This window comes from Vanessa cardui, chromosome 26, assembly GCF_905220365.1.
Source record: "Vanessa cardui chromosome 26, ilVanCard2.1, whole genome shotgun sequence".
Lineage (NCBI taxonomy): Eukaryota > Metazoa > Arthropoda > Insecta > Lepidoptera > Nymphalidae > Vanessa > Vanessa cardui.
The window spans coordinates 8,141,823-8,168,943 of record NC_061148.1 but is presented as its reverse complement, the minus strand read 5'-3'; the positions used below and the strand labels follow the sequence as shown (position 1 = coordinate 8,168,943).

General features: G+C 31.3%; 3 protein-coding genes across 5 annotated transcripts in view; 1 reads left to right on the top strand and 2 right to left on the bottom strand.

Moving 5' to 3' along the window:
• Positions 1-16,280, bottom strand: part of LOC124540823 (heterogeneous nuclear ribonucleoprotein L) — a 444,646-nt gene extending 428,366 nt beyond the window's left edge. The window contains exon 1 of one of the 3 annotated variants that reach the window (XM_047118543.1): positions 16,108-16,280. In XM_047118543.1, coding sequence (XP_046974499.1) covers positions 16,108-16,170 — 63 coding nt within the window. In that variant the 5' untranslated portion in view covers positions 16,171-16,280. The remainder of the gene's footprint in view (positions 1-16,107) is intronic. The other 2 variants (XM_047118546.1, XM_047118545.1) reach the window with 2 other exon arrangements.
• A 1,401-nt stretch (positions 16,281-17,681) lies between these two features.
• On the bottom strand, positions 17,682-19,564 carry LOC124540709 (adrenodoxin-like protein 1, mitochondrial). The gene is made up of 5 exons (XM_047118387.1): positions 19,357-19,564; positions 19,219-19,270; positions 18,930-19,036; positions 18,654-18,794; positions 17,682-17,982 (listed from the first exon to the last, which is right to left on the bottom strand). Exons 1-5 carry the CDS (start codon positions 19,457-19,459, stop codon positions 17,879-17,881), a joined length of 507 nt encoding a protein of 168 aa, XP_046974343.1. The 5' UTR covers positions 19,460-19,564; the 3' UTR covers positions 17,682-17,878.
• A 234-nt stretch (positions 19,565-19,798) lies between these two features.
• Positions 19,799-24,151, top strand: LOC124540708 (zinc finger protein 845-like). The gene is made up of 3 exons (XM_047118386.1): positions 19,799-20,019; positions 21,055-21,392; positions 22,068-24,151. The coding sequence occupies exons 2-3, from the start codon at positions 21,075-21,077 to the stop codon at positions 24,084-24,086; spliced, it is 2,337 nt and encodes a 778-aa protein (XP_046974342.1). The 5' UTR covers positions 19,799-20,019; positions 21,055-21,074; the 3' UTR covers positions 24,087-24,151.
• Positions 24,152-27,121: the final 2,970 nt, after the last annotated feature.

The following is a 27,121-nucleotide window of genomic DNA, read 5'->3' as shown; positions in this document are numbered from 1 at the left end:
CTGAGTATTGTTGAATGGTTATTATTGGTGACTTATCAACATTTGTCCCACTTAGGCCGTCGACCTATTTTCTAAAAACGCTCATCTCTCCTGCCATCGGTACATAGTTTAACTCGTACTTTTTCCTCGTATTACATAAACATGCAATACAACACAATTGTCAAGTAAAGCTCGCGGCGTTGTTATTTTAACGGCAATAAATCAAGTGTTGACACAAAACCGACGTCTGTGACTGATGTGCCGCGGTAAGTAGATTCGTTAACAATATTTCTCGCATTGTAAAAATATAATTTTAATTACTATTCGCGCTGATTATTCTCTCTGTTTATGCAATACTGTCTCTATTGTTGCTTTTCAAATGATTAATTAATGATACTTGAAAAACATTTACGTTATTCTAAAACAATTTCATGGGAAATAAATCAATACTTAAAAAATCTCTTGTAATTCTTTTTAAATACTTAAAATTTCATAAACACAGATATTTGAATTTAGAAAGATGTCAATGCAGAACAGTGCATGAATCATTATTTTGAGTAGGTTCATTAATTATCGCAAAAAAGTATTATTATATTGTCAATTTTCATCTTTTATATTATATTTTATTTTATATTTTATATTAAAAATTACCAAGTCTAGACCTATTTAGTGACTCATTTTATGTATTTAAACAAATAATTATTGACTATTTTTTTTCTAAGTTAAAGTTTTCCTAAGCTTATATAGTAATATTTTTTATTTTATTTTGTGATTATTACGTAATATTTTTATTTTTTCTTTAAATTAATATGTAAACTTTTTAATTGTGCACTGTTTATAGTTAGTAAATGTTATGTACACTTGTCATTGACGTACATATCTGATGTTTTAATATAGTCACTTTAACTGTAAATGTTCAATATGTATGTTGTAAGTGTGCTTATTGTAAATAAATAAATAAATAAAAAATAAAATAAATATTCTGTTGCGTCTGTTCGTAATTCGAACGATGTTCGGTTGAAACATTACGGACTGGAGAAACAAACAAACCAACTTTCACATTGATAATATGAATATTAATATTGAATTAATGATATGCAAAAATTCTGCTAGTAGTCTTGCAAATAATATATAGACATATGTAAAAGTGAGATACCACTCACTAATTAAACACGAAATCTTAGAAAAAGCAGGTAGATTGAGTATAGTAAGTATGGATCTACATACTTATCACGGCTATCAGGTTTTAAGAAACTCTACACTTTAACGGGTAAACTGACGCGCCAATGTGATAGAAGACATGGGTTTGTTTTGTTGCAGCCTGAGTGCTAGATAATTGCTGCTTGTAATATATCATATACAACATAGCTAGTATTACATTATAACAAAGTTGGTATTTCAAATATTTTTATTTCACGTGCTGTAATATCGAACTGAGACAACGATTTGTAATGATATGTTTTATTGCAATACTGTATGTATTGCAATAAAAATAAATAAATAAAAAAGAATTTGTTACAAACATAAAATCTCTTTTTTAGATTTGTAACTCAATAGCGTTACGATGTGTTAACGAATTCTAATGAAATTTTATTATTTTTATAGTTAACGTGACCATATATCCCATTTTAGGCGGGACAGTCCCGTTTCAAGCTATGTGACCGAAGCGACGTTGCTGAAAAAGAAAAAAACGTTCCCGCAATGAAAGAGCAGAAGCAGACTGAAAGTGATTAAAAAAATATGTCATAATGAAATCTGATATGCTGCGACAAATATCCATTTTTCGAAAAATAAAAACATCCAACCTCCTAAGCTGTACAAAATGAGTCACAAATTTCATAAACATCACACAACACAAGTCGTACTTCGTTGATATTATATGTAATTAAATTAGTTATTTTACTAATATTATAAAACTGAGTAGTTTGTATGTTTTTTTTTATGTTTATATAATCTAAGACTAGTTGTCCGCAGCTTCGTTCGCATTTTTGAGGTTTTGTTGATATATCTAGGCAATAAAGCCTATGTCCTTCTCTAGAGTTCAGATTTGTTTCATATCAAATTTCATCAAAATCGGTTCAATGGTTGAGTAGGGAAAGAACGACAGGCAGACAGAGTTACATTTACATCTATAATATAGATTAAACCGAATGAAAAAAGCTATCCTTGTTTTAGAGTTAGATTTTTTTGGAGGTAGGAGGTTTAAACATTATAAAAACTACAAATAGTGTTATTATATGTTATGTTTAATAACTTTGTCGAAATATTAAAAACAAAAAATATAGAATCATGGATATGAGAAACACTATAACACATGTGTTACATGTACTTATAGATAATCATACAAAATTAAAGAGGTCATGAAATATTTCACAAATATCTGTATTGTGATGACATTTCTCACGAACAGACGAAGCCTTTAAAATTCGTCACGCAACGACCAATTCGACGCGCTACACGAAGAATTTCCTTTGATAACTAATTTCGTTACATTTCTAAGAATAGTTAACAAAATATTAATAAATTTAAAAGACATTCACACGCATTCTTCGCAAGACGAATTGGTACAACGGAAAATTGTTTATCTCCTCAATATATCTCAAAGAACTTATCAACTGTATTTATAAGTGACAATCGATCTTTAAATTATATTTGAAATAAAGCTTAATAGATATCTAATTGTGGAAAGTAAACTATCAGGGTTGAGTATCACGACCTACGTGTAACATTTAAGCAGTAAGCGCTTCCAATGAGGTTTTACATATAATGTAATATACGTACTTTAATTTTCTTTTTATATATGTCACCGTAATATTACGAAATTTGTTAGATTACAATCTGACGAACAGGTTGTATCTATCCGAAATATTGTGAACCGAGAAATATGATTGCAATATGTTGATATTATTTTTCGCAATATGTAATCTATCGATTCGAGCTGTCAAATTGTGAACTGACGTAGAACGGATGCATGTCGCGCGCCGATTCGTTGAACGTTACGTGCCCTCCGACACCCTGGAATCCACCATATTATTTCACCGTAAAATTGCAAATACCATTAAACTATAATCTATTTCGGGCAATCATATTTTAAAATTCACAATATTTCGACAATTTTGTAATCTTACTGTGACAGATATAAAGCATAACACTGCAGAGCAAAGCCTTCAATCCTGTGTTCTAATAAAGCTTTCGAGAGTATTACACATTGTTATAAATAAACAATGTCACACTTTCTATCGACAAATGTTGGTTTTCTCACGAGATTTGTCATCACCGCCAACCACAACACCAGGAACGAAACCAAGTATGTATCAGACTTAGAACCCGAGAACTGAGAAGGAAAATTGTGTAATCTGTTACTTAACTATAGATAATTAATATATTATCATGTAAAAAAAGGTATTGACCCTAATATAAATGTGGGACAAATTGGCGCAAATTCGACCCCAGATATTGCCTTTAGTTTCACCCATTAACGTCCACTTCCGGTTCGGTAACTGTATATTTTGTTGTTTAATAGAAACACGCCTATACCCTGACAGATTCACGGTTCAATAATATTTTTGAAAGAAACCTATTTCGGTCAAGTCGGTACTTAATCTTAACAATAGTAACATATGATATGAAATATCTTTCTTACCAAAAATGTAGTAAATATTATTAAAACAAATTGATATACTGAAACAAAGATTTTACCGCAGAATTTTTTTTTTCAGTATCTAAAAAATAAACTTTGAAAATCCAAAACATCCAATCAAATTGTTAATTAAAAATTGTTGATGTTTTTGAGGAAATTAAAAACGTGGCAATCAAAGGATCGGCCTTCGGGTTTGATAAAAAAAAAGAAATATTATAGGAGTACTAACAAACTCACCCAAATTTGGATTAACTATATATAATCTTCTCCTCAAAGATTGATTACTTAACCAAGATTTGGGACATTCATATGATATAACTTTTTAATTTAATCATACAATATCAGGAACTGAGGAATCTATCTCTTTACCCTTATATTACGTATCTAACTAAATATTGTAAATGGGAATACTCACAAGTAAATCATTTACATTGTCGTTCGGGACCTCAATATGGGCATAGGTATGAAGGGATTAAGAGGAGGAGATTTAACAATATGTTTTAAGTTGGTTCACTCGCAGATGCACCAGCAAAATTATACACATAGACTCAGTAACAAACATTGTGAAAAGTACAAATTTGTCTGCGAAAAGTTTATTAATTCTCCTTTGGACAAGTTCGCTTCTATAAAAAAAGAATTCCCCTAACTTATTTTGTTTTTTTCTCATATCTCAAGAGTTTTATTTTGGCAATTAACTAGAAAGCGTTATCCAAATCTCAAATAAGCGTATTTTTATTAATATAAAATCAGACACGTCATACGATATTTGAAAATGGTCGACGCAATGTTAAATCGAGGGTTAATGAACTCATTTAGTAAATGTAATTTATATTTGTGGGGGAACAAATCCCTTTTTATATGCCAGACTAAAAGGCATGTCGTAAACTAACATGTCGTAAATTGCAAGAAAATAATTATACGACGGATTAAAAAAGTATAAAAATTAAATATAAATCGTATCAACAACAACAGCAGCCTGTAAATTTACCACTGTTGGGCTAAGGCCTCCTCTCCCTTTGAGGTGAAGGTTTTGGAACATACTCCACCACGCTGTTCCAATGCGGGTTGGTGGAATGCACATGTGGCAGAATTTCTATGAAATTAGACAAATGCAGGTTACGATGTTTTCCTTTGCCTTCACCGAGCACGAAATTAATTATAAACACAAATTAAGCTCATGAATATTCAGTGGTGTTTGCTGGTTTTGAACCCGCAATCATCGGTAAAGATGCAGCGCTGTCTAACCACTGGGCCATCTCGGCTCTGTATTGAATCCTATCGTTCATTTATTATTATCATTCCTTATAATTAATTATTAAATTAGCTTGATGTGGAAATTAAATTAGTTATTAGACCCAAAACACTTGTATAAATATTTTTTAATTGTCATGTTTGTTAAGCGAACGCCTGTGTATGCACATTTAATTAGCTCACTTTGGTAAAATTAATTACGAAATTAAGAACAAAATCGTTCAGAACATATAATGACATTATTCGTATCAAAATAAATTACGAGACTAACTTTTAAAAAAAACCATTAAATCCAGAACAAACAACGACCTATTAATAAAAAATAATAAAAATGACGAACTAAACGTCGCAAACTCGTGAATAGTATAATTTATAAACTATACAAAAGCAGTAATCCTCATGTGTCAACGCAACAAAAACTAACAATAAATCATAATGTACTACTCACGACTGAGCCCGGGGGACACCTGTTACGTCGATAAAAGAAGAAGAATTTAAAAAATGGACCGATTGCAAAACATCTATGAAAATATAAAAACGAATATTTTCTACCGTATTTCCCGCAAGTGTATAAAAATACTAGCGATTCGACTCGTCTTCTCTCGGTTACTTGATATGTATCGTTATATGATGATATACCTTTATTAACATAAGAATTACCAACATTAAATGCTTAAATATATATATACAAATATGAACTACAACTAGTTACTGTATAAATCTTGACCGCGTGGAATGGTGGCAAGAATGCTAGCAGCATTTCCCCGTTGAATCGCAATTCCGATCCTCTGGGCAAAAAACGAACCAGCCCTCCTGTCACCAGTGGAGGCAATGAGGCGAGGTGTTATACTTTTGATGAAGCTTTTTGCACCACTACTCCAAGGGCCAAGCGTTTCGACAGCTATTATATGATGATATAATTATATAAAATAATTATAAATTGTAGTCTATGTGTTATTCTGACGTATAACCTATATTACTTTAAAATCTCATCCAAATCTGTTCAGTAGTTAGTTTAGTTAGTAGTAACAAACGTTAGCATTTATAATATTAGTAGGAGTGTGAGTCATACTTATATATATAACACTATTCTATATATAGTTCATATGACAATACATCTCTGATTATCTGATATGATCATTCTATTCATGGATCCATTGAGACGAGAGGTGAACAGATTAGTCTTTAAAGACGATCGCGAGTTTGAACTCGTTTTATTTGTACTTTTCAATACTCGTACCCGTTACACATGGGTTTAATATAATAAGAGTTTTTAAATTCGATGAAGTATTACATAAAGAAAAAAAAAGTATGATCACCGGCCAGGAAAGTTGAAAATCTTTCTCCTGTGCTATATGTATGTGTTATACATATAAACCTTCCCCTTGAATCGCTCAATTTATTGATGAAAACCGCATCAAAATCCGTTGCGAATCCGTTACAAAATATAACGGAAAGTGAATTTGTTCCGAGTGACATTGATCTTTGAAGTATTATTTACATTATAACATTTTTTTATTCCGGCAAAAACTAATAATATTAAATGAGACTAATCTGTCATGAATACCAAAGCAAAAAATTATACCATTACGGTCTTCGTTTCAATTACTATAATCAAGTTAATTTAAAACTAAATAAGTTTCAATTTTCAATCGTATCGTTTTTGCTAACCGTACTTCCTCAAATTAATACGTAGAAAAGTTTAATTAGAGCCAGTAGGATGCAAAGGCACTGAAATTCATTCCGACGAAGTTCAAAGTTAAATAATATATGTTGAGGCAACTCGGTTCATTTTAAATTGTTTATTTTAACGTTATAAAACATTATTTGTGTTTGAAAAGAGACTTATAGTAAATACTTAAAAACATATCGCGTAATTTGATTTCTACTAAACAATTTGAAGCTCATTGCATTGAGACTGGATTCCATACAAAAATCATAACAAAATTTAACGAAAAAAGTCAACAAATATTTAAGGATCATCATAAAACTCTTCGAAAAGCCGTTGTAGTATAAAATATTAGCTGATTGACCTTTTAATGAGAACAAAAACATCGCACGTATAAAAATAATACAAGAAACATTATTATGTGTTTTTGATTGGCAGACGAGACGCCACTACCTACCCGCTATTTCTGTCTTCATAACTTTGGACTTAAGCTTGTATTTATTTCGAGTAATACATGTATTTAATATCAATTCAGAAAACAAAATAAAACGTTCATACAAAACAATATTTATTCTGGATTATTGGATTGCGAACGGTACGGCAGGGCACCGGATCTATTGATAAGTATATCAAACAATCACAAACCTTACTTTGTTGTGAATATGGTATATTATTCTTTAAAAGATAATAGATATGAAAAAAACTCGGTTAGTATTAGTTGAGTCATTGGAAAAAAATCTTTGGCGATGAAATATGATATCGTGGAACTAAGATTAGCACCATAGGGATATTGCAATAATATGGAAAATTAGACAATGGCGATACCATTTCTCAATCTTATATATTTAATCGTGCGATATTAACATTAAAACTACTTTAATGTAGGTGAATTATTGTTGTGTTTATAATTAGTTTATTAATCTATCATATACATTTATTACACTATAAAATTACACAAACACAATATAATATTATATATATTATCTATATAATAAAATAATTTACAAACACAATACACTCAACGCAATAATTCTATCAGAACTGTTGCTTCTTCCATACTCTCTATTACCTTCTGTCTTATTTCTTTATGTGTTTATTGTGTGCATATTATACGAATGACTACCAAGTTTTGAACTTATTTTCCTTCCCGTTCCACACACACACTACGCACATACCTATAACTCCGACTGATATCGGTTTTACCCTAATGTTTTTAAGTAACCAAAAGAACGAAGGGAACTTGCAGAAGAGCCGTCGGCTACTTATCTTTTGAAATTGTTGATAAACAATCTAATTTTAAAATTTGTTTTTTGCCAGTATCACGTCCTATAATAATTAGAGTTATCGAAATTCAAATTATCAAGCCATCAATGATCATAATTATGACATGGCATGTTTCAAACAGCGATATCGGATAAAAACTCGCGCGAAATCTACTACTAATAGTTTGTATTGACAATCATATCGGAGATCAACGCAACGGATTTCCGGCATTGACAAATAAAAATATTCGTGTTCATTTTGATTAGGTATTCTCGTCCAACGACAGTAAATGTTATATTAAGTTCTTTACCAACTACAAAACACTTTAGAAGCGCTTCAAATAAATTTTAAACGAATACAAAATAAATATCAAAACACGGTGAAGGCTGGAACCACGCGAGCTAAAAAGCTGACCAATTTAAACTTTCAAATTCGTTTAACGTACAGGATAAGTTCCACGGTGACGGCAAATGGTAATTGTGAATGTCACTGCATTCATAGCTAACTGCTTTCGTTTAAAAAAAAACTTCAAATGCTCATTTAAGTTGATATATATTCTTCGTTTGTTAATATGAATATTACTCCGTTTAAATGTCAAGATGGATTGATAGATGGATTGGTAGAACCCAACAACAACAGCCTGTAAATTCCCACTGCTGGGCTAAAGGCCTCCTCTCCCTTAAAGGAGAAGTTTTGGAACATATTCCACCACGCTGTTCCAATGCGGGTTGGTGGAGTACACATATGGCAGAATTTCTATGAAATTTGTCACATGCAGGTTTCCTCACGATGTTTTCCTATTATCCAATTAAGCACATGAATCAGCGGTGCTTGCCTGGGTTTGAACCCGCAATCAACGGTTAAGATGCACGCGTTCTAACCACTGGGCCATCTCGACTCCTATGTAGAACCCAATTAAGGTTAATATTTACAATTGTGAAAAAATTTTGGGGTACTTTTTTGTGTATGTTTCTTTATATTATTGGATACATGTAGGAACTTTTACTACTTCGCTTATAAGCATTACAGTAATTAGATTAATCCTAATATTTATTGAGAGTATTGAGAGTAATCTAAAGAATTAAAAAGAGAAAGAAGAATTAGAAAGAAAAAGCAAAAATCACACACACATGGATTAGCCTCAATAGTAATCCAGCATTATGCATCAAGAAAACAAGTCAGAATTAATTGTCGTCCAGTATATTCAAATCTACTGAAGAATAAAAAAATGTCCCGTTGAATTTACCAATTAAAAATACGCCCGAGATCGTAATTTAAAATTCTGCGGCCAATTTGAAAGAAGAATAATTTAAAATGGCCAGCTATTTTCTAGGCGCACGTTTTTTCATTACATCTCTTCACCCTTTAGGTCTTTGGTCTCCAGCATCGAAATGAGCCGGAATAGCTGCTTTGCATAATCTAATAACAGCTCGATTCAGCTCACGGACTTTTGTTTATATTACTTTTATTTGATTCTTCCTTCTAAAGTCTAGAAAAAGTAACCTCGCTTTCCAAAATGTTATGCCTCTTTTCTTTATCAGAATATTTTTTAACTTTGAACGATTTGTGTTATTTACCATTGTAATGTAACATAGACAACAGAGAAACAGTTTCATAATTTGAAGAAATATATACCTTATAAGATATTGAAATAATTTATATCATGGCAAATAAAGCGTATTCTCAAATAAATTTCCCACTTTTAGTATCTGTACTATAGAAGAAAAAGTCTAATTCGTTACAATAAAGAAACACAAGAGTAATAACAATTTTACATTTGACTTAAAATACGAGAATTTCTAATCATCTTTCATTAGTTCAACTAACATTGATATCATTTTAGTCGTTAGATACTAAAAATTTATACGAAACATATTATAATAACAATTCCATAGATTACATAACTTATTAGACCTTCGGGCATCGCATCGTATGCTAGGAATTCTGCAACAATTCCAACGTACAACAACTATTGGTCATCAGAGTAACATATACAATCAATATTATATATCACATCTCAAATTAATTTTTGGAGTATATCGCGTTACATATTTTGAAACTCATTCATCTGAATGACTGTTAATTTTCTCTTGTTAGTCTTCGTCTTCTTTAACAACTCAACTGAACAGCAAAGAAAGGTTATCATGGGAAATAAATAACCGAACTGATCTTTCTTGGAATTCTTGGAAACAGAAAAGTTCCATGTTGCTTTGGTTTAGGAAGACTTTTCTCATGTCACCCCTGACAGAGAACATTAGATAAGAAACTAATTACTCATAATAAATTCCCTCGTGATAAGAATATTTTTAAGACTAAATCAACATAAGCTCTTTCGCTACACGATAGGAACTAAAGTGTTTCCGATGACATAACATGACATTCCTTCATAAAGAACTCAATAAAACCTAGTCAGAGAAATTTAGTCCAGGTTTTAGGATAGCTCTGTATATCATTTCTTTACAATCCGTTCATTGCTTCACAGGTGAGATAACAGACAAACAGTTTATAATATTATGATTGATAATATTAGGAAAGAGAGTATAACTTTCATAGAGCAAATCATGATATATTTTTTCAAAGTTATTCACAAATATCAATGTACAACATTAGTTAACAAATTGAAGGACTGCTACAAAATATTTTTAAGAAAATGCCCAAACTCTACTAAAATCCTCCTCGTTTTATAGGTATTTTAGCCAAATGTAACATCTGATTATATTCAACGTATTAGGACAAGATCACTATTCGATATAATATTACAAAAACAGTCAGTTGATGTTCCAAAGATGAACGACAGCATCTTTCTTGCAATGAAGAAGCTTATAGCAAGATATGTTCATATTGCTTTCTCTTAAAATCAAAACAAATGAAGCACGGAAGTTTCAACGTTTGCCCGGATTTTAACAGTTCGAAATGTTCTGTTAAGATTCACGTGTTCCATGCGCCGAGGCTTATCACACTTAAGATTAAACAAACGTTTAATATCCGAGAAATATTATTTGTGTAGAACATTTAGTTAAGTCAACAAACTGCCTGTACATCGGTAACCTAAATCCGTGTCTATTAGCTAAATGGATTTCAATTTCTGTGAAGATTTCTTGGCATTTCGTCATGTTTTCATACGATTCGCTGTTATTGTATGGTGTTTGCATATTTATGGGTAATTTTCGAGATATCCACACTATACACGGTAAATGATTTTACTGTGTACATAATTACGAAATTCAATTAGACTTAAATCAAATCAATTTTATTCAAGTAAACTTCACAATGAAGCGTTTTTGAATCGAGAGAAAAAACGGCAAGAAACTCGCATAGTTGCTCTTTTCATATAAATTTACAATGCTGTTATTTACAGTAATTAGTGTCCTATGATGGAACCCGAGCGTAACTCGGGACGTTTCTTTCTAAAAAGTACTCTTTTAAAGAATAATTTGATTTATTCACTAATTTAATCTTAATAATTTTTAAATTTTGAAAATGGTAAATTGATTATATTTCCCGGTGACTTATTATATATGCGTTTACCATGGCCCAAAAACGTTCTTAAATATAATAGCTGCTATATACTATATAAAAAAAACGTTGGATCTGACGATGAGTTACAATAGAGATTGTTAAAAAAATTAATTGCATTCATAAAACACCATTTACAAATAATCCAAAACATCAACAAAAACAATACAGAGTAACAAATAACACGAAACAATAAAAACATTTCCTATGAGATTGAGTGCTAACAAATTTCAGGCATCAAAGAAAATTGAAGTATGTAATATGCGTTTAGAAATTATAGTGCCAAGTTCCATTAAAACCAGTCCAATATATTTGTAATTGAGCAACAAACAAACGTCAAAACATTCCAATTTATTTATATTCATATCCCTTAACATTTGTCTATCAATCGTACTAAATCCCGTGACGTACGTAGATAGATAAACGCTTAACATCTTACTGGCATGCTCTGAATAGTTAGCGTATTCATCTATATATAAATATAACAAACTATAGAGGAATGCCTGTGAATCTGTACAGAAATCAGACTACGCAAAGGGAAAACAGTTCAGTACTTATTGCTTCTCTGTTTGGCAAATGTTTTTTTTGTGTTTGGACTATCACTGACTACAGCTTTAACGTTATCGACAAATTATTTTATTCGAATAATTCAAGTTATGTTTTCGGCCAAGTTTCAATAACGATTATCGTCAAATTCTGACCAATAGGTGAATACTAATTTAGGCAGCCGTCCCGTATGTAGTTTGGAAGAGAACTAAACTCCTATCGAGCCCTACTTCTATCTCTATTGGGCGGGAGAGGCAGAAGTACGGCTAACATTGCAGCTTCGAGCCACAGTTACTACTTACTATGTAGGGGTGTAATAAGACGTTAATAATTAAAATGAACTGTCATTTTAACTTTAAAATTTATGATAAAAATATATATTCTTCGTCTTCGCTTCGCATTACAGATTGTTTTTTTGAAATGAGTCATGTCAAAGCCTATCCCTCACGTATAAAAAAAAATTATCTCTTTATAACATATTATTAGTAATTAAGTATAGAAAATCTCAATACTGTAAATGTATTTCATATTTTCTACAAACAACAATCAACTTAATTCATACAAATAAATAGGTATCCAATGCCTTTCAATATTAGTCCTAAAACTGTTATTATATTATGAAAATTTTATATAAATTATCAAAAAAAACAAAAGCTTTTTATGTATATTTTTAGACTATAGCACGCCGGTATGTCTATGTCTAAATAGAAAACTATTCGTCCAATAGTATTACACTTCATCTTGGCACAGTGCTGGCCACGCCTCCTAGTACACTTACATGAATCAGAGATGACGAATTAGCATCATCAAAGCAAAGGGATAGCGTGTTTAAATACTAGCCGTCTTAATCGTCCGAAATTAATCTTTACATTATTCAGAGCTATTTATTTGTTACGAATCGTTGAAGATGTTTATTTGATTATTTAATTAAAGAACGGGGCAATCGAAAACCGCCGTGATCCTCCCTGTTTAACTTCTACATCTAAACGTTGAACAGGAGTGTATGTTGAGTAATTTCCGATGTGAAATAAACGGTGTGGGGTAGGACTTAGTGCAAGTTATTCTAGATAGGTAGCACCAAATCACGTGTAGCCCCGACTTTATTTTTGATCTAATTTGAATCAGTGTAATATAATGTTGGTGGCGCATTGGCGATTTATGATACATTATTGATGATCATTCGCCCTTATGTAACCAAAGTATTTTTGTATACTACTTACATATATACAGTATAGGTTATCAGTATTTTATATTTTCAATATTTGATATAAAATACAAAAAAATTATATGGTATATGAAACATTAAGGCGAAATATAAAGACTAAATATACCGTCTCTAGCTAGAATTCTCTTCCATAAGCCTACCCTCTTGGTTTCGATTTTAATTATCCTTTCCAATCTAAGTATATTTTACAATTCCCTCTAACATATAAAGCTAAAGAACAATTCTAATAATACTATAATTAAAGCTGAAACTAAATATCGCATCAACAGCTTTATTTTTATAAAGCAGGCAGGATTTTTTTTTATGGCATAGGTGGCAAACGAGCAGGAGGCTCACCTGATGGAAAGTGACTACCACCGACCATGGACATCTGCAACACCAGGGGGCTTGCAGGTGCGTTGAATCTTGCCAATAATAAAAAAGGGCCACACTGCATTTAATAAATTGAATTACATACATATGATAAATAATATTTGTCATATGCCTATAGTTGGTTACATACCAACATATAGGAGAAATTAGTTCTGATATATGTTTTAGCAATTGAAGTATATTTTTAATCTACATAGGAAAAAAGGTATTTTATTACAACAAATCCACCGTTTATGTAAATAGCGATCGGATATAAGGTGCCGTCGTGTAATCGCGTGGTGATGCTAATAGTTGGACTTCCGCTGACACAGTCTCGCCACACGGAATAATTGTGTAAATTTTTTTTTTGATGATTTTGCACTACGTATAAATCGTACTGCTTTACCGACGAACCTTTATCTTTTTTGTTCTTTGTTTCAAATCCCATCACTAATTACAGTATCGATATTAATAAAAGCGTTTTAATTTTTCATCGACTTCGAATTTCAGTTCGCGTACTCAAGGTTACTGTAGAACATTTTATTAAAATAACTTTATAAAACGTACTATAAACACATCTACGATATTCATGAATCATTGATTTTCTTTACTAACAATAGACTAGCTTAGCGTAAAGCGATTATTAATCATACCATATTGTTCTTCAACAACAGACCTAATCGTTTCAGATCTCGTCTCTAGATCGTAAAATTACTAAGTTCAGGCTAACGTTTATCGATAATCGATATACTTCACGATTACCTTTGGCTTGAATTAAATTATTTAAAGATATAATTTGTCATATGTTAAGTTATTATGGTTTTGTTAACATCTAGTTGATATTTTAAATTAGATTTTGTAAGCTAATGTTTATATATTTTGTATATTGAACTTGTAGTTGGGACTCAATTTTCGCGCTTATCAATAGTAATTTAATATTTTGAACATCAGCTGCCACTATTTAGTTTAATATTAATTTTATTATGATTGTAGTACACTCAATTATTTTTAAAATAATGTAATCCATCAATGTCTAAATTTCATTATAAATTAAAGTAAAAATAATAATTCATTACACTAAATCCGCGCCTTACACGAACAGCTGATATTTGGGTGAATTCTTTTGAATATTTTCTTGATCCATTAAAATCTTATACATCTTAAAAAATGAATATATCGTCCCTAGTGTACAATGGTTCGAATTTGTCGGAATACAACACAAAAAATTCAAGCACTAAAATTTTATGCATGTAATTTGTATGTATGCAATACATCGCGATTCGTTTTTATCAGAATATCAGTCACGTCATATTTTACGAATGAACGCTTTATGAATGAACGAAATTGTTCGTTAAAATATGTACTAATAAAAACGCGCGAATTAAAGATACTCGTCTTGTTCTGAATGAGCGAAATTTTTCTTGCGATTTACAATTTATATTGTGCCAAAAAATAATTGTATCAAAACTCGTAAGATAAAAAATGAGAAAGAAATTAAAATATCCTTAGTAATCTTCAGATTATTATTATTATTATATTTAAACGGGATATAAATAAAAAAGGCGTTTAAAATTTTGAAACGTCATTATCGGTTAAAAAAGTCAGCGCATTTTTTTAAAGTATTTCGATTAAAAATATCTTTCATTATAACTTAAACAAATATTTTTATGAATTCGACTATTGAATTGAAACAGAAAAGAGAAAGAAAAGAAAAGTATAAATATACTTTTTAATACCATTTTAACTAGTTCTTCTTGAATTTACTTATTTCATTTCGCACAGGAAATTTTAGAAACGTTAATTTAAATTTATATAATTACGATTATTCTAAATATGTAAACAACATAATATTGAAATTCGAGTAAATTAACCAATTTTAAAGTCGTTTTTATGTATTTATTATATATGAGCCATTGTTAATTTGATCAAACCTCCGATTTGAGAATGACAAATCGCTCTAATGTAACCAAAGGTTAAATTATTAACTCGTTCTTTTGGATGAATAAATATGTACAAGGTGCATTGGAATGAACGAGATAAACAACTATTATGACGATTTTCAAAGTTATCTAGAAACGAGTATGTTATACGCGCGATAATAATATATCACAATGTAGACAGAACAATACTTTTTCGACAATCGATTTATTTAAAAATTTTTATAGAACATTCACGAATATCCCATTTATTAAAAAGGACGTAACATATAGAAACTTTTTGTAATATTTCAAATGAAACTGGTCATTGTTATCGGTTTACGAAATTACGAGAATTTTTCCCGCCCGGAACGCCAGACCTAATGACCGAGGCATGTCAATCACAATAATTGACAGTCCGGCATCCAGCTATTTTTGTACACAGACGAGAAATGTTAAATGTTTTAAAGAACTTTATAGTGGTATCAACTATCGATACTAAATTACCTAAACTTTGTCATGTGTCAATGTTGTAACCTCAAATACTACAAAATCAACAACATAACGTGGATATGACAACATGTAAACCCGCTGAATAATAGACTACTAACCTTGTCATACGTTATTTAACGTTAGCCGTAAATATACAAACGTTATCGGTATATATATGGCAAAACATGACGGTGGAATCGGACAAAACACGGCCATTTTCATCCTTATAAAAAGTAGAAGTTTATTTTTTAAAACATACCCTCTCTACGTCCAGGTCGGTTCCTAAGCACAGTCTCTTGCCACTACCACCGTTGTAAGCCATTGTACACCACAATAAAAACACAAATCACACCGAAACGCGTTTGACAGCGAACGAACACGAGTAATCCACCTCCTCCAGAGGTTGCGAGTAGACTGAAAGAACGAATGGGTTGAAACAAGCATCGAATGAATGGAACGGCGACGCGGCGCCAAGCGCTTTTACCATAGACAATCATTGTCATGTTTGTTAGTTTTTTGCCATAGAAATAACCAGAAACAATATAGAAATATTTTAGTATTTTGGCAACTGCAAAGTTGCCGGTTACAAGATTTTATTTTAATATTATTTTATAAACATGACTATACCTAACAATACACTTTCAGAATATAATTTTATCAAAATATATTTTTGTAGGGATACTTATAGAAACCTTATAGAAACTAATGTTGTTGATAAAATTAACTAAATAAAACATAGACGTTACTTACAAAAATGAAAATAACAGCAGCACAATGATTTTACTCAACATTTTAATTTAATAAGCACACTATCAATATATATGTCACCATTAAAAATAGCTATTGATGAAATATTAAGAGTGAAATAATTTTATACAATTGTAATATTAACTAGTTTCTACAACAAAATATACATAATCACGTTATATTTATTAAATATGTATAATTTTAGAATACGCCACTTTTAAATCTTAGTTAATGTTAATTCTACATATATAATCATTTGTAAATGGTGTTACGTTGATAGTGTGTACATTTTGTAATCGAAATGTAAACAGTTTTAGAAATTTAAACAACATAATATATATATGTTTGCTTATTTGAAACTTATTTTGATTGTAATAAAAAGTAAGGCAAGTTATTGATACTTGTAAAACAAATCAATTTTTGACCATGGCAACCATTTACCAACCTTTCTTTTAACTGTCAAAAGGTGATTGAACCTAGATTTTTTAACCTTTTGTTTGTTAGTTTTATTATAAAGAATCATGCCATTACGCTGAACTTTCTTAAAAACATAAAATCAATATTGAGTTTTGATTAAAATGTTGAGATAGAATATTGTGAAAGAAATAGAAAATACCAATTACGTGATAATATTTGCGTGAATGAGTATTTGTTTTACTTTTCAGGGTCAAAATGACGACATTATTGTCAATAAAACACAATACACATTCTTTAAATAAGTTATCACATGATGCAATGTTTTGTGATTATGTAATACAACTTATCAAACTTTAATATTTGGGAATGAATACAGATAAATAATTAACCTTGTTTGTTTTTTTTTATTGTAATGCTGCAATCTGCAATAAGTATTCATTTAAGCACTTAGAAAAATATTCTTATTGGTTTGTAACTTAAGTCACTTGATACCCTTTAGCGTTTTCAAATAATTTTATTGTTCATGTATACATTTTACCCACTGATTTGTAAATAGTGAATTTTTTTTTTTTATTTTATTCATAAAACAATTTTTTGAGTGTCTTACAAATCAATAAAAAATATTCTTAAGTAAATAATATTTACATATTAAAAAAAAAACTATTTTAAATTTTAAATCTTTTATTTACACTACTTAACTTTTCTTACTGTGTGGTCTAAAACAAAAAAAAAACTTTTATATACATAAATCAGGCATGTTTAACACAAAATACACTTTTTACTAAAAACAAAATAAAAACATAGTTACATTGGATTATATAATCAACAAAATTATTACGATCTTGACTCGTTAAAAGTATCCTTATTTAATGAGGTGTAGGCTTGTGACCATCGACATAGAAATTACGTGTTGCCTTGGGTAATGTTAGTTCCATACCTTCCATTTCTTTTGTTAATGTGATTTGACATCCTGAAAATGTTGTTAAATTTAAGAATCTTAATGTTAATATTCTCTTCAGGTAAATGGTTATAAGTTTAAATGACATAAAATTAACACATCTAATAACACACAATGACACTATGATTAATTAATAGATAATGGTTATAAGGGATATTTTTTGTTTAAGAGTGGAGTTTCAATGAGATTGAAATTTGTAGCAACCGATACCTACCATTAATATCTACATTACTAAATATGGTAGTCATATTACAATGCACACAGTTCACACTTCTTACACATCTTAGTTACATAACCTCAAATTTATATAGAAATTATTATTTTTCTATGATTTTGTAAAGCATTCACATTGACATTCACATAAAATGCTTCTCAACACTGTGGAGAACATTACAACATACCATTATTTAAGAAAAAAGTTCTCATTGGAAGTGGAAGACAACATAAAAACTATGAAATCTTTGTTCACTTTCTATTATTGATTATTTTACATTGAAAAAACTAGACAAAACATTGTGTAACCATGCCAATGCTATAAAATGTTTATAAGGAAGTGTGCCAATGTTGATCTAAGCTGAGATAAATGAATTGAATGTGTACAAGCCATATAACACCGAACCACATCAATTTTCAGTATTATATCATAAGCCATTTGTCTTAACAATAAGTCAATAAGTCCTTACCTAATCTAGAATTTTCTTTCAAAAATGGTGCCATATCTAAAAGATCGTCTTCTTTTTCTTCCGGCTCTGTCAATTTGTCAAGATAGTCCGTGTTTACATACACATGACACGTTGTACAGGCTAATGATGCTTCACAAGCACCTTAGGGCAAATAAAGAAACATGTTTTTAATTTGATCGTTTTAGTTTATAATGAATTAGTATTCACTGTAGTATATACTAATTATTCAAACATTTGTTTTTATTAAGATATAAAATTTTAATTAACATGTTTTACCTTCCATCTCAACACCATATCTATGAGCCAAATATAAAACATTATCGCCGATTTTGCCTCTTACATTTGTTTTCTTACCATCTTTATCTACATAAACAATATTTACTCTAAAAAAAAAGTTCATTATTATTACTCGTTTATTAAATAATATAATATGGAACAATATCTCAATTAAATAAAATTTAGATTAAAAACCAGAAATGTACAAGATTTTTTTCTATAATGAAGAGAATTAATAAACATTGCTCAGAACACAATCGATTTTACGCAAATATTGAATTCAACTTACACTTCGTCCTCTGACTTAGGATCCTGCCATTCATATTCACCATGTCTTAGTCCTGAAGAACAAATAATATAATAATTATTTCATAATTTTCAATATAATCGTGTAAAATGTTTTATTAATAAAAAGAGTAAACATTACTTGAGGTTAAACTAAAGAACTTCTTTTGACCATTTAACAGGGTTTGTTGTTTTACTATTTTAATAGGCCGAGCTTTATGAAGGAGGTTTAATATTCGAAACATTTTTCTCTCTAAACAATATAAATCATGTTATTTATAAAAGAATATAAACAACTATTTGTAAGGTTAGAAATTAGTGATAAGATTGGTAGAGTTTTGACATATTATGACATTTCTTCCTTCAAAAAGTTGAAAAGTATGACTGCTATTAAGTTCTTAAATTTTATTATTTATAAATAAACAAAGCAGTTGCATCTATGTTTATCTGAAAGTATAAACCGCATATTGATTTTGAAGTTGTAATAATTAAGTTTTTATTTATTTTTATTTATATAAAAAACAATTTATATTATATGTATTTAAATTTAGTTGAAATCGCAGCAACACCTTATCAAATGTCATACACATTCTTGAAAAACGTCAATAATCACATCCATATTGCCCATTTTTCATAATGATTTTAAAAAATATAGTTATTGATTTTTACCACAAAGGCGTTGAAGACGAATAAGAAACATAAAATTATGATTATAGTATAGGATTTATTATAATTAAAATAAATTACGGCCATAGTATCTTATGTTGTGAATATTGGTGATAGAATTTTATTGTAGAATAATAAGGTAAGTTTTACGATCTAATGACGTGTATTTCGCAATATCACTCTTAAGATGAAATTTCGTACTTTTAGTCTTATTAAAATTAAAAAGTTAAAACTTTTTATCAACTTGTTAGATATTACGATTCCTTTGTTATTAAAAGTGATAAGCTAATAACCATTGATATAACCAAATTATGTCCATGCTGACTTAATATAAAAATAGTAGATATTCTGTTGTTTTCTTTATCTTATCTTTTCAAAAAGTTATATTAATTTACAACTCTTATTATCATTCCTTTATCAGTTTCTTTAAACAATATACTTTTTTATCTAAGAAGAATCTTGTTAGGAGAGTAAATGTAAATTGCTTATTAGAAAAAATATAATAATATATCCATTCTATTTATATTTCATAGTAACAAATAAAACTGTACAAAAATGTTGCTGAGTAGAACTTTTACTCTTATTACACTTATTTTAACATGAATAACATGTTAAAATGCTATATTTACATTTTTTATATTTAAATAAATATAATATTACTGTACATTATTGGCTATTGATCTGGACAAAAATAAATAACTGAGTTGGCTAATTACACCACCACCAATTTGAAATGGTTTGAATTTGGATTGTTGATTGCTGAATATAAAGCAAAAGTTGAGAGACATTTAAAAAATTATACCTAATATTATTTTTTCCATATAATAGTATATTTACAAAATGCACTAGCAGTTTTCTTGTTTGAATTTTTATTCAAATGCCTAGATAGATTTTTTGATGTTTTAATGCAATGATATTCTACTAGAATGTCACTATTGTAATGAATATGTTTTACGTGAATAGTTTAAATTATTAAAAATAATAAAAAACAAAACTCGGCATCAAAAAAAAAATTACCGAGTTTTACACCATAGAAACAAATTAAAGGACATAGAGAAATTGTATGTAAAATTAAGTAAATATTTTTTTATGCCTGAAGTGTGTACATGCAAGGTATAAAGTTATAAAATATTTTATTATCGTAAATGTAATTCGCTTTATGTTTTATTTCCAGTTTAATGTAAATAATTTAAAATGTCTATAAAAGAAGAAAATGTAGATATAAAAGATATAAAAGATGTAAAAGATATAAAAATTGAAAAACTTGATGATGTAGACAGAAAGGACCCGACGTCATTTTTACCCGAAGAGCCAATGTCGTATGAAATAAAAACTAAAAAGAAGAAAAAAAAGAAAAAACAAGAAGATCCATTTAAAGACATTGAAGAAAAAGTTGCATTACCAACACCAACATATTATGATCCCGTGAATGAAGTAGATCCTGAGCCAGTTTTGGATCCAGAAGTTAATATAAAGGTTGAAAATATTGAAGTTGAGTTGGATTTTAATGATGTAAGTTATTAATTTCATTAATTAAGATTTTGAGATTAATATAAATGTGTGTTTTACATAATATACCCTAGAAACAAGTAATCAATTTAATGTTTGCTGAAGTATTAATTTGTAATTTTGGATATTGTCCTATTCTATGTGGTTTTTCAATAGGAGGAGATATGTAAAACAAAAATGTTTATATATTCCATGAGACATGCTAATTGCTCTGCTATATTATGTGCTACATACTTAGATATTTTTATTCATAACACTTGACTTCCCAATAGCCCAATATTAAAAGCACCACTTTTTCACAAATCTGTAATGAATATCTTTTTATTCCCTTTTATTTGTGCCAAAAAAGCACAGATTATTTCAAAGTCATGTGCGATGGAGAATGCACATTATAGATTGATCAGTATAAATATAATAAGATTTTAAATTTGCTTATTTTAATGTCAAATTAGTTTGTTTGTTTTTCCCTTTCTAGGGGTTGAAGTTAGTGGTAAATAATGATTGAAAAATTACACTAGAAGGAATGGTTTTTTGTCTTTTTTTCACCTTACAGCAAATTTAAGTATGCGCCCAAAAATTTGGGTTATATGGTTTATAACCTGCATTTTTTGAAATAACTGGGTTATTAACCTTAAGTTTTACCTTTCACTTATAACATGTATGTATTTTTATTTTCAGTTCGCCAATGATAATGGATTGATGTTAGAAGGTCCGCAAAGTGAAGATAGTCAAGAACCGGCTGTGAAAATCGAAGAACAAAATCATGAAGCAGTGTTATTAACATTTGAAAGTATAATTAACGATAAGAGCGTCATCGGTTTTGGCCCAGTCGCAGCTCCAGCTCCAAATTACGTGTGCAAAGTTTGTCATCTAGTCTTTCAATCGACGAAAACGCTTAGAATGCATCAGAAGAGAAAACATAAAGTGTTTAGGAAATCCTTCAAATATATATGCCATTATTGCTCAATGTCATACGAACAGAAAAATAGTCTCGTGGCCCATATCAAAAGGAAACATGGACCAGATTCAGTGAATGATGACGGTGAAGAGAGAACGTGTGATGTTTGTGCGTTAGTGTTTAAAGGTATGACGAGGTTACGTATGCATATGCGGAGAAAACATGGATCTTTTGAGGAATCGTTCAAACACGTGTGCGATGATTGTGGACTGACGTACGATAAATACAGGAGCTTAATCGTACATATACAAAGAAAGCATTCGAACGAAAAAAAGCCAGTCATAGACCAATGGTACAATTGTCCATTCTGTCCTAAAGTCTTCACAAAAAGGGAAACGTATGCGAGACACGTACAAAGAAAACATCGTGTGAACGACGATGAAGATGAAAAACCAGACGTTGATACAGAAAACCTCCTGAAAAACTGCAAGAACGAAGAGACGGGAGAAATAACGTGCAAAGAATGTCCTCTAGTCTTTTCCTCGCTCAATTATCTTAAACTTCACATGAGAAGAAAGCACAATGCGTTGAAGGAAGATTTCCGTTTAAAATGTAGAATCTGCAATTTGTCGTACGACAAAATTGAAAGTTTAAAACGTCATATACGAAGAAAACACGATAAAGGGTCTTATTGTGACGTGTGCGATAAACAATTCGAAACTAGGGATATGTATCTGAATCATTCACACAAGAGAATGATCCAGGAATGTAACATTTGCGGACTAGTATTCGCATCTCAGGGTGGTCTGTGCAAACATTTGCGGTGTACGCATAAAATACAATCTCCGAAAACGATTGTCTGTACTTTGTGTAACGAAACGTTTCACGACAAACGACAATTGAAGCCACATTATATGAAGGTGCATTTGAAAGTTTCGTACACGTGCAATTTCTGCAAGAAGATATTTAAGGCGAAAGAGAGTTACAGGCGGCATGTGCTCTTGAAACATCCGTCAAGTAAACCGAAAAGTGATAATCAGAATTGCGATCAGTGTAACGAAACGTTCTCTGACGAATTTGAGTTATGTCGTCACATTAACATCGCACACGGTAAGGCGCAAGCAGGCGAAATGGGACCGCTATCGTTGATAGAAATCAAAAAGGAAGAAGTCGAAATCCCAGACACCTTCCAATGCTCAAAATGTCCCGAAAATTATGCGAATTGGGAGCAGCTGAAACTGCATTACGAACAGAATCATCAAATAGTACCTGAAACACAATGTCAAGTTTGCGGCGAACTGATACCGGGTAATGAACTACAGAAGCATTTAAAAACACTACACACGGACACGACGGTTCAGTGTAAATACTGTGAATTCGAAACGAGTAATCGTGCAAGTATGACACAGCATATGCTGCGTCACAAAAACGCGACTACCCTCAACTGTGATTTTCCCGGTTGTAAGTACAAGACGTTCTATGAAGATGCAATGGATAAACACAAGAGAAAGCATGCTGATCAGGGTGTGAAACTCCAGTGTTCCCAATGTCCGTTCCAAACGATGAATAAATATATACTGAAATATCACGAAGAGGCCCACGTTACGGGTAAGAAGAGGTATTCCTGTGATCAATGCGATTACGCAACCATATTGCCAGCGAACTTAGTTCAACACAAGTATAAACATTCCTCCGAAAAGAGGTTCAAGTGCGAAGTCTGTCCATTCGCAACAAAGTACAATACGTCGTTACGTTTCCACGTTAAGAAGAAACATTGTGATCTCCCAACATTCAGTTAAATGTTAATGTTTTTTGAAAATTTAAATAATATTTGGTGTTATGTCTTTATAAATTTTGATTTATTAAAACAAATATAATTATATGTTCAGTTTTTTAATATATATATATTTTTTTTAATATTTGGTAACTTCCTGCCACCTTCAGATTGCAAGTGATATCTGTATTTACTATAGATGTTTTTGGATACGTATTCTATTACGCAATGGATATACGTGATAGCTTTCTTTAAGTTACTTTGATTAGTTTTTTCTAGGTCATTGTTATCAGAAACTTATTTAGCTTAACTTTGCAAATATCCTCTCATCTTATTTACCAAAGCTGTTTCTTACGAATTGCTTTATTTAAAGCGAACTAGTAGCCGCCCGCGGCTTCTCGCGCATTTTAGGGTGACGGTTGTCATATTTTAAGCAAAAAAAGTAGTCTTGGAATTCATGTTTGATTCATACCAAATGTCATAAAATTCGAGTCGAGATGGCCCAGTGGTTAGAACGCGTGCATCTTAACCGATGATTGCGGGTTCAAACCCAGGCAAGCACCGCTGATTCATGTGCTTAATTTGTCTTTATAATTCATCTCGTGCTCAGCGGTGAAGGAAAACATCGTGAGGAAACCTGCATGTGACAAATTTCATAGAAATTCTGCCACATGTGTATTCCACCAACCCGCATTGGAACAGCGTGGTGGAATATGTTCCAAACCTTCTCCTCAAAGGGAGAGGAGGCCTTTAGCCCAGCAGTGGGAATTTACAGGCTGTTGTTGTTGTTGTTGTTGTTGTTGTCATAAAATTCTGTTAAACATTTTGGGCATGGAAGTGCGACAGACAGACAGACAGACGGAGTTACTTTCACATTCTTTTATAATATAAACCTAGTTAACATTAACGCTCAAATCGCGATACAACCACTCAGTGGCGGTGTGGGCCGTAGCCCACGACTTCGCGGTGCAAAGGGCCTCGCGCCCGAAATTTGAAAACGTACAACATAACATTGGGATCACAGTACTGAAAAAAAAATATGGGCCTCGCAAACTATATCTCGCCCATATTAAGATTCTATCTTGCGCCGCCACTGCAACCACTTAGTCGTCTAAAGAAGTAGTTAGGGGATGAAGACCTTTTGCTGAACGATCTAGGTCCAAGTTTCGGCGAAGCATATTTTTCGATAGCGCCTACTTGAACAAAGTCAACAACATCTACATCTTAAAAAGGATATTTAAATTGCTCATACATTTTTACGTAGGATTTTTATTCTGATATTTTCAAGTGAATACATATATGTATCATAAGATGCATTAAAAGGTTCCTACTCGATTTTTCTAGACGGGCGGGCAATATGAGTGGTGATCTGCATTGTAAGTAAGACCCCTTAAAGCCTACTTCTCGGTCAGTGGCGGCGCAAGATCGAATCTTAATGTGGGCAAGATATAGATTGCGAGGCCCTTGCTTTTGTTTTTTTTTTTACGTTACTCTGATCCCAACGTTATGTTGTATTTGCTAAAGTAGAAATAAAATTAGAAATAAATGATTGAAGAAAGATATAAAGATACGTATAAATAAAACTAGTTATACCGGATTTGAATCGCGTATATTAATTATTTTTGGCATCCCGACGTTTCGAGCACTTTACAGCGTTCGTGGTCACGGGTAGACTAAGGTGGCATTTGTCTATTTGAGAAACAAAGAAATATTATTTACAACTACCGCCAACGATTTCTCAATTGGTATCTTGAGTAACGTTCCGGTTGCACGCAGAAGGCACTGACTGTATCTTTAGGTCTTGCAGTCTGTTGGATTTGGGATTTTAAATTTTTAATAAGTGGATCCCAGGTGTTAGAAAGTCTCCAACCATCTTCTCTATTGAAGTTCGGATGATTTTGAATTTCAATAGCCTCGCGTATCATTCTAGGAATGAATCTGTGTTCTTTAACGAGGAACTGTGGTTTATCAAATCGAATAAAATGGTTGGGTTTATCCAGAGCATGTTCACAGACTGCAGACTTTGAAGAACGCCTATTTAACGCGATTCAAATCCGGTGTAACTAGTTTTGTTTAAATGTGTAATAATCGCGAAAATTTAAGACAACACTAAGATACGTATACTGTCAGTGGCGGATTTGCCCTAAGGCCCAATAGGCCCGGGCCTAGGGCGGCCAGGTATTAAGGGCGGCAAATCGTAGCAAAATAAATCACTCATTATAATAAGATTAACAAGAAATAACTCAAATGCAAAGTATCGTAATATGTTTTTGCATATGGATCACGTACCGTATGATTAAAATTTTCCTAAATTACTATTTTTACATATCAAAGTATAAATATTTTCATACATCGTAGATACATATAAAATAGTTTGTACTTTAGTTTAATATAAGTGTTCTAGGAAGTATAGGTATCGATTGTTATTACGCGCGTGTACGGCGTGTAGTCAAGTGCGGTGCGTCGCGCTACTCTCCCCCCACCCACGCTTACTCGCTTGCCCGCTCGCGCCTGCGAGTTATGTCAACAGTGTGCGTATAGCAATAGCAGTGAGCGGACGGATTCAGTTTTATACTAATTAGTAAACGCTTACGTAAAAACTTTGTGTTGCATGGTTAAATATGGACGGAAAGAAGAGGGTAAGGTTAAGTGGGGCAGAGTATCGCAAGCGGGCTAAAGAAAAAGATGATAAGCAAAAGGATACGATTAAAAAAACGCGGAAATTAGACGATTTCTTTGGAAAACCGTCTACAGATATTAAAGATCCTACTATTGAACCAACACTCGACGTTCATAGCAGTAGCGGAGCTCCGTCAACTGATGATTCTGCAGTGTCTTCAAGTGAAAATACTTTGGTCGATGTGGCAAGTATATCAAAAAAACAAGCCGAAGATGTCCCACTAGTACCAGGAGTAGGAGTGCAGCCCAGTCCTCCGGATAAGGAGCTCTACGAAATCAGCGACGATCCAGCTAAATGGACAATCGACGAGTTCACGCGTGATCACATTTGTAAGAATGGAGCCAATCAAAACATCCAAAATGATTTTCCTAATAGTGAGC

Bases quoted from the DNA above. Each gene is read 5' to 3' on its own strand.
- LOC124540709 (XM_047118387.1), bottom strand. From the start codon at position 19,459: ATGTTTCGAATATTAAACCTCCTTCATAAAGCTCGGCCTATTAAAATA. The intron at 19,271-19,356 runs GTAATGTTTACT...TTTGTTCTTCAG, and splicing joins GTTCTTTAGTTTAACCTCAA to GACTAAGACATGGTGAATAT. The intron at 17,983-18,653 runs GTAAGGACTTAT...CAACATTTTCAG, and splicing joins GAAAGAAAATTCTAGATTAG to GATGTCAAATCACATTAACA.
- LOC124540708 (XM_047118386.1), top strand. From the start codon at position 21,075: ATGTCTATAAAAGAAGAAAATGTAGATATAAAAGATATAAAAGATGTA. The intron at 21,393-22,067 runs GTAAGTTATTAA...TTTTATTTTCAG, and splicing joins TTGAGTTGGATTTTAATGAT to TTCGCCAATGATAATGGATT.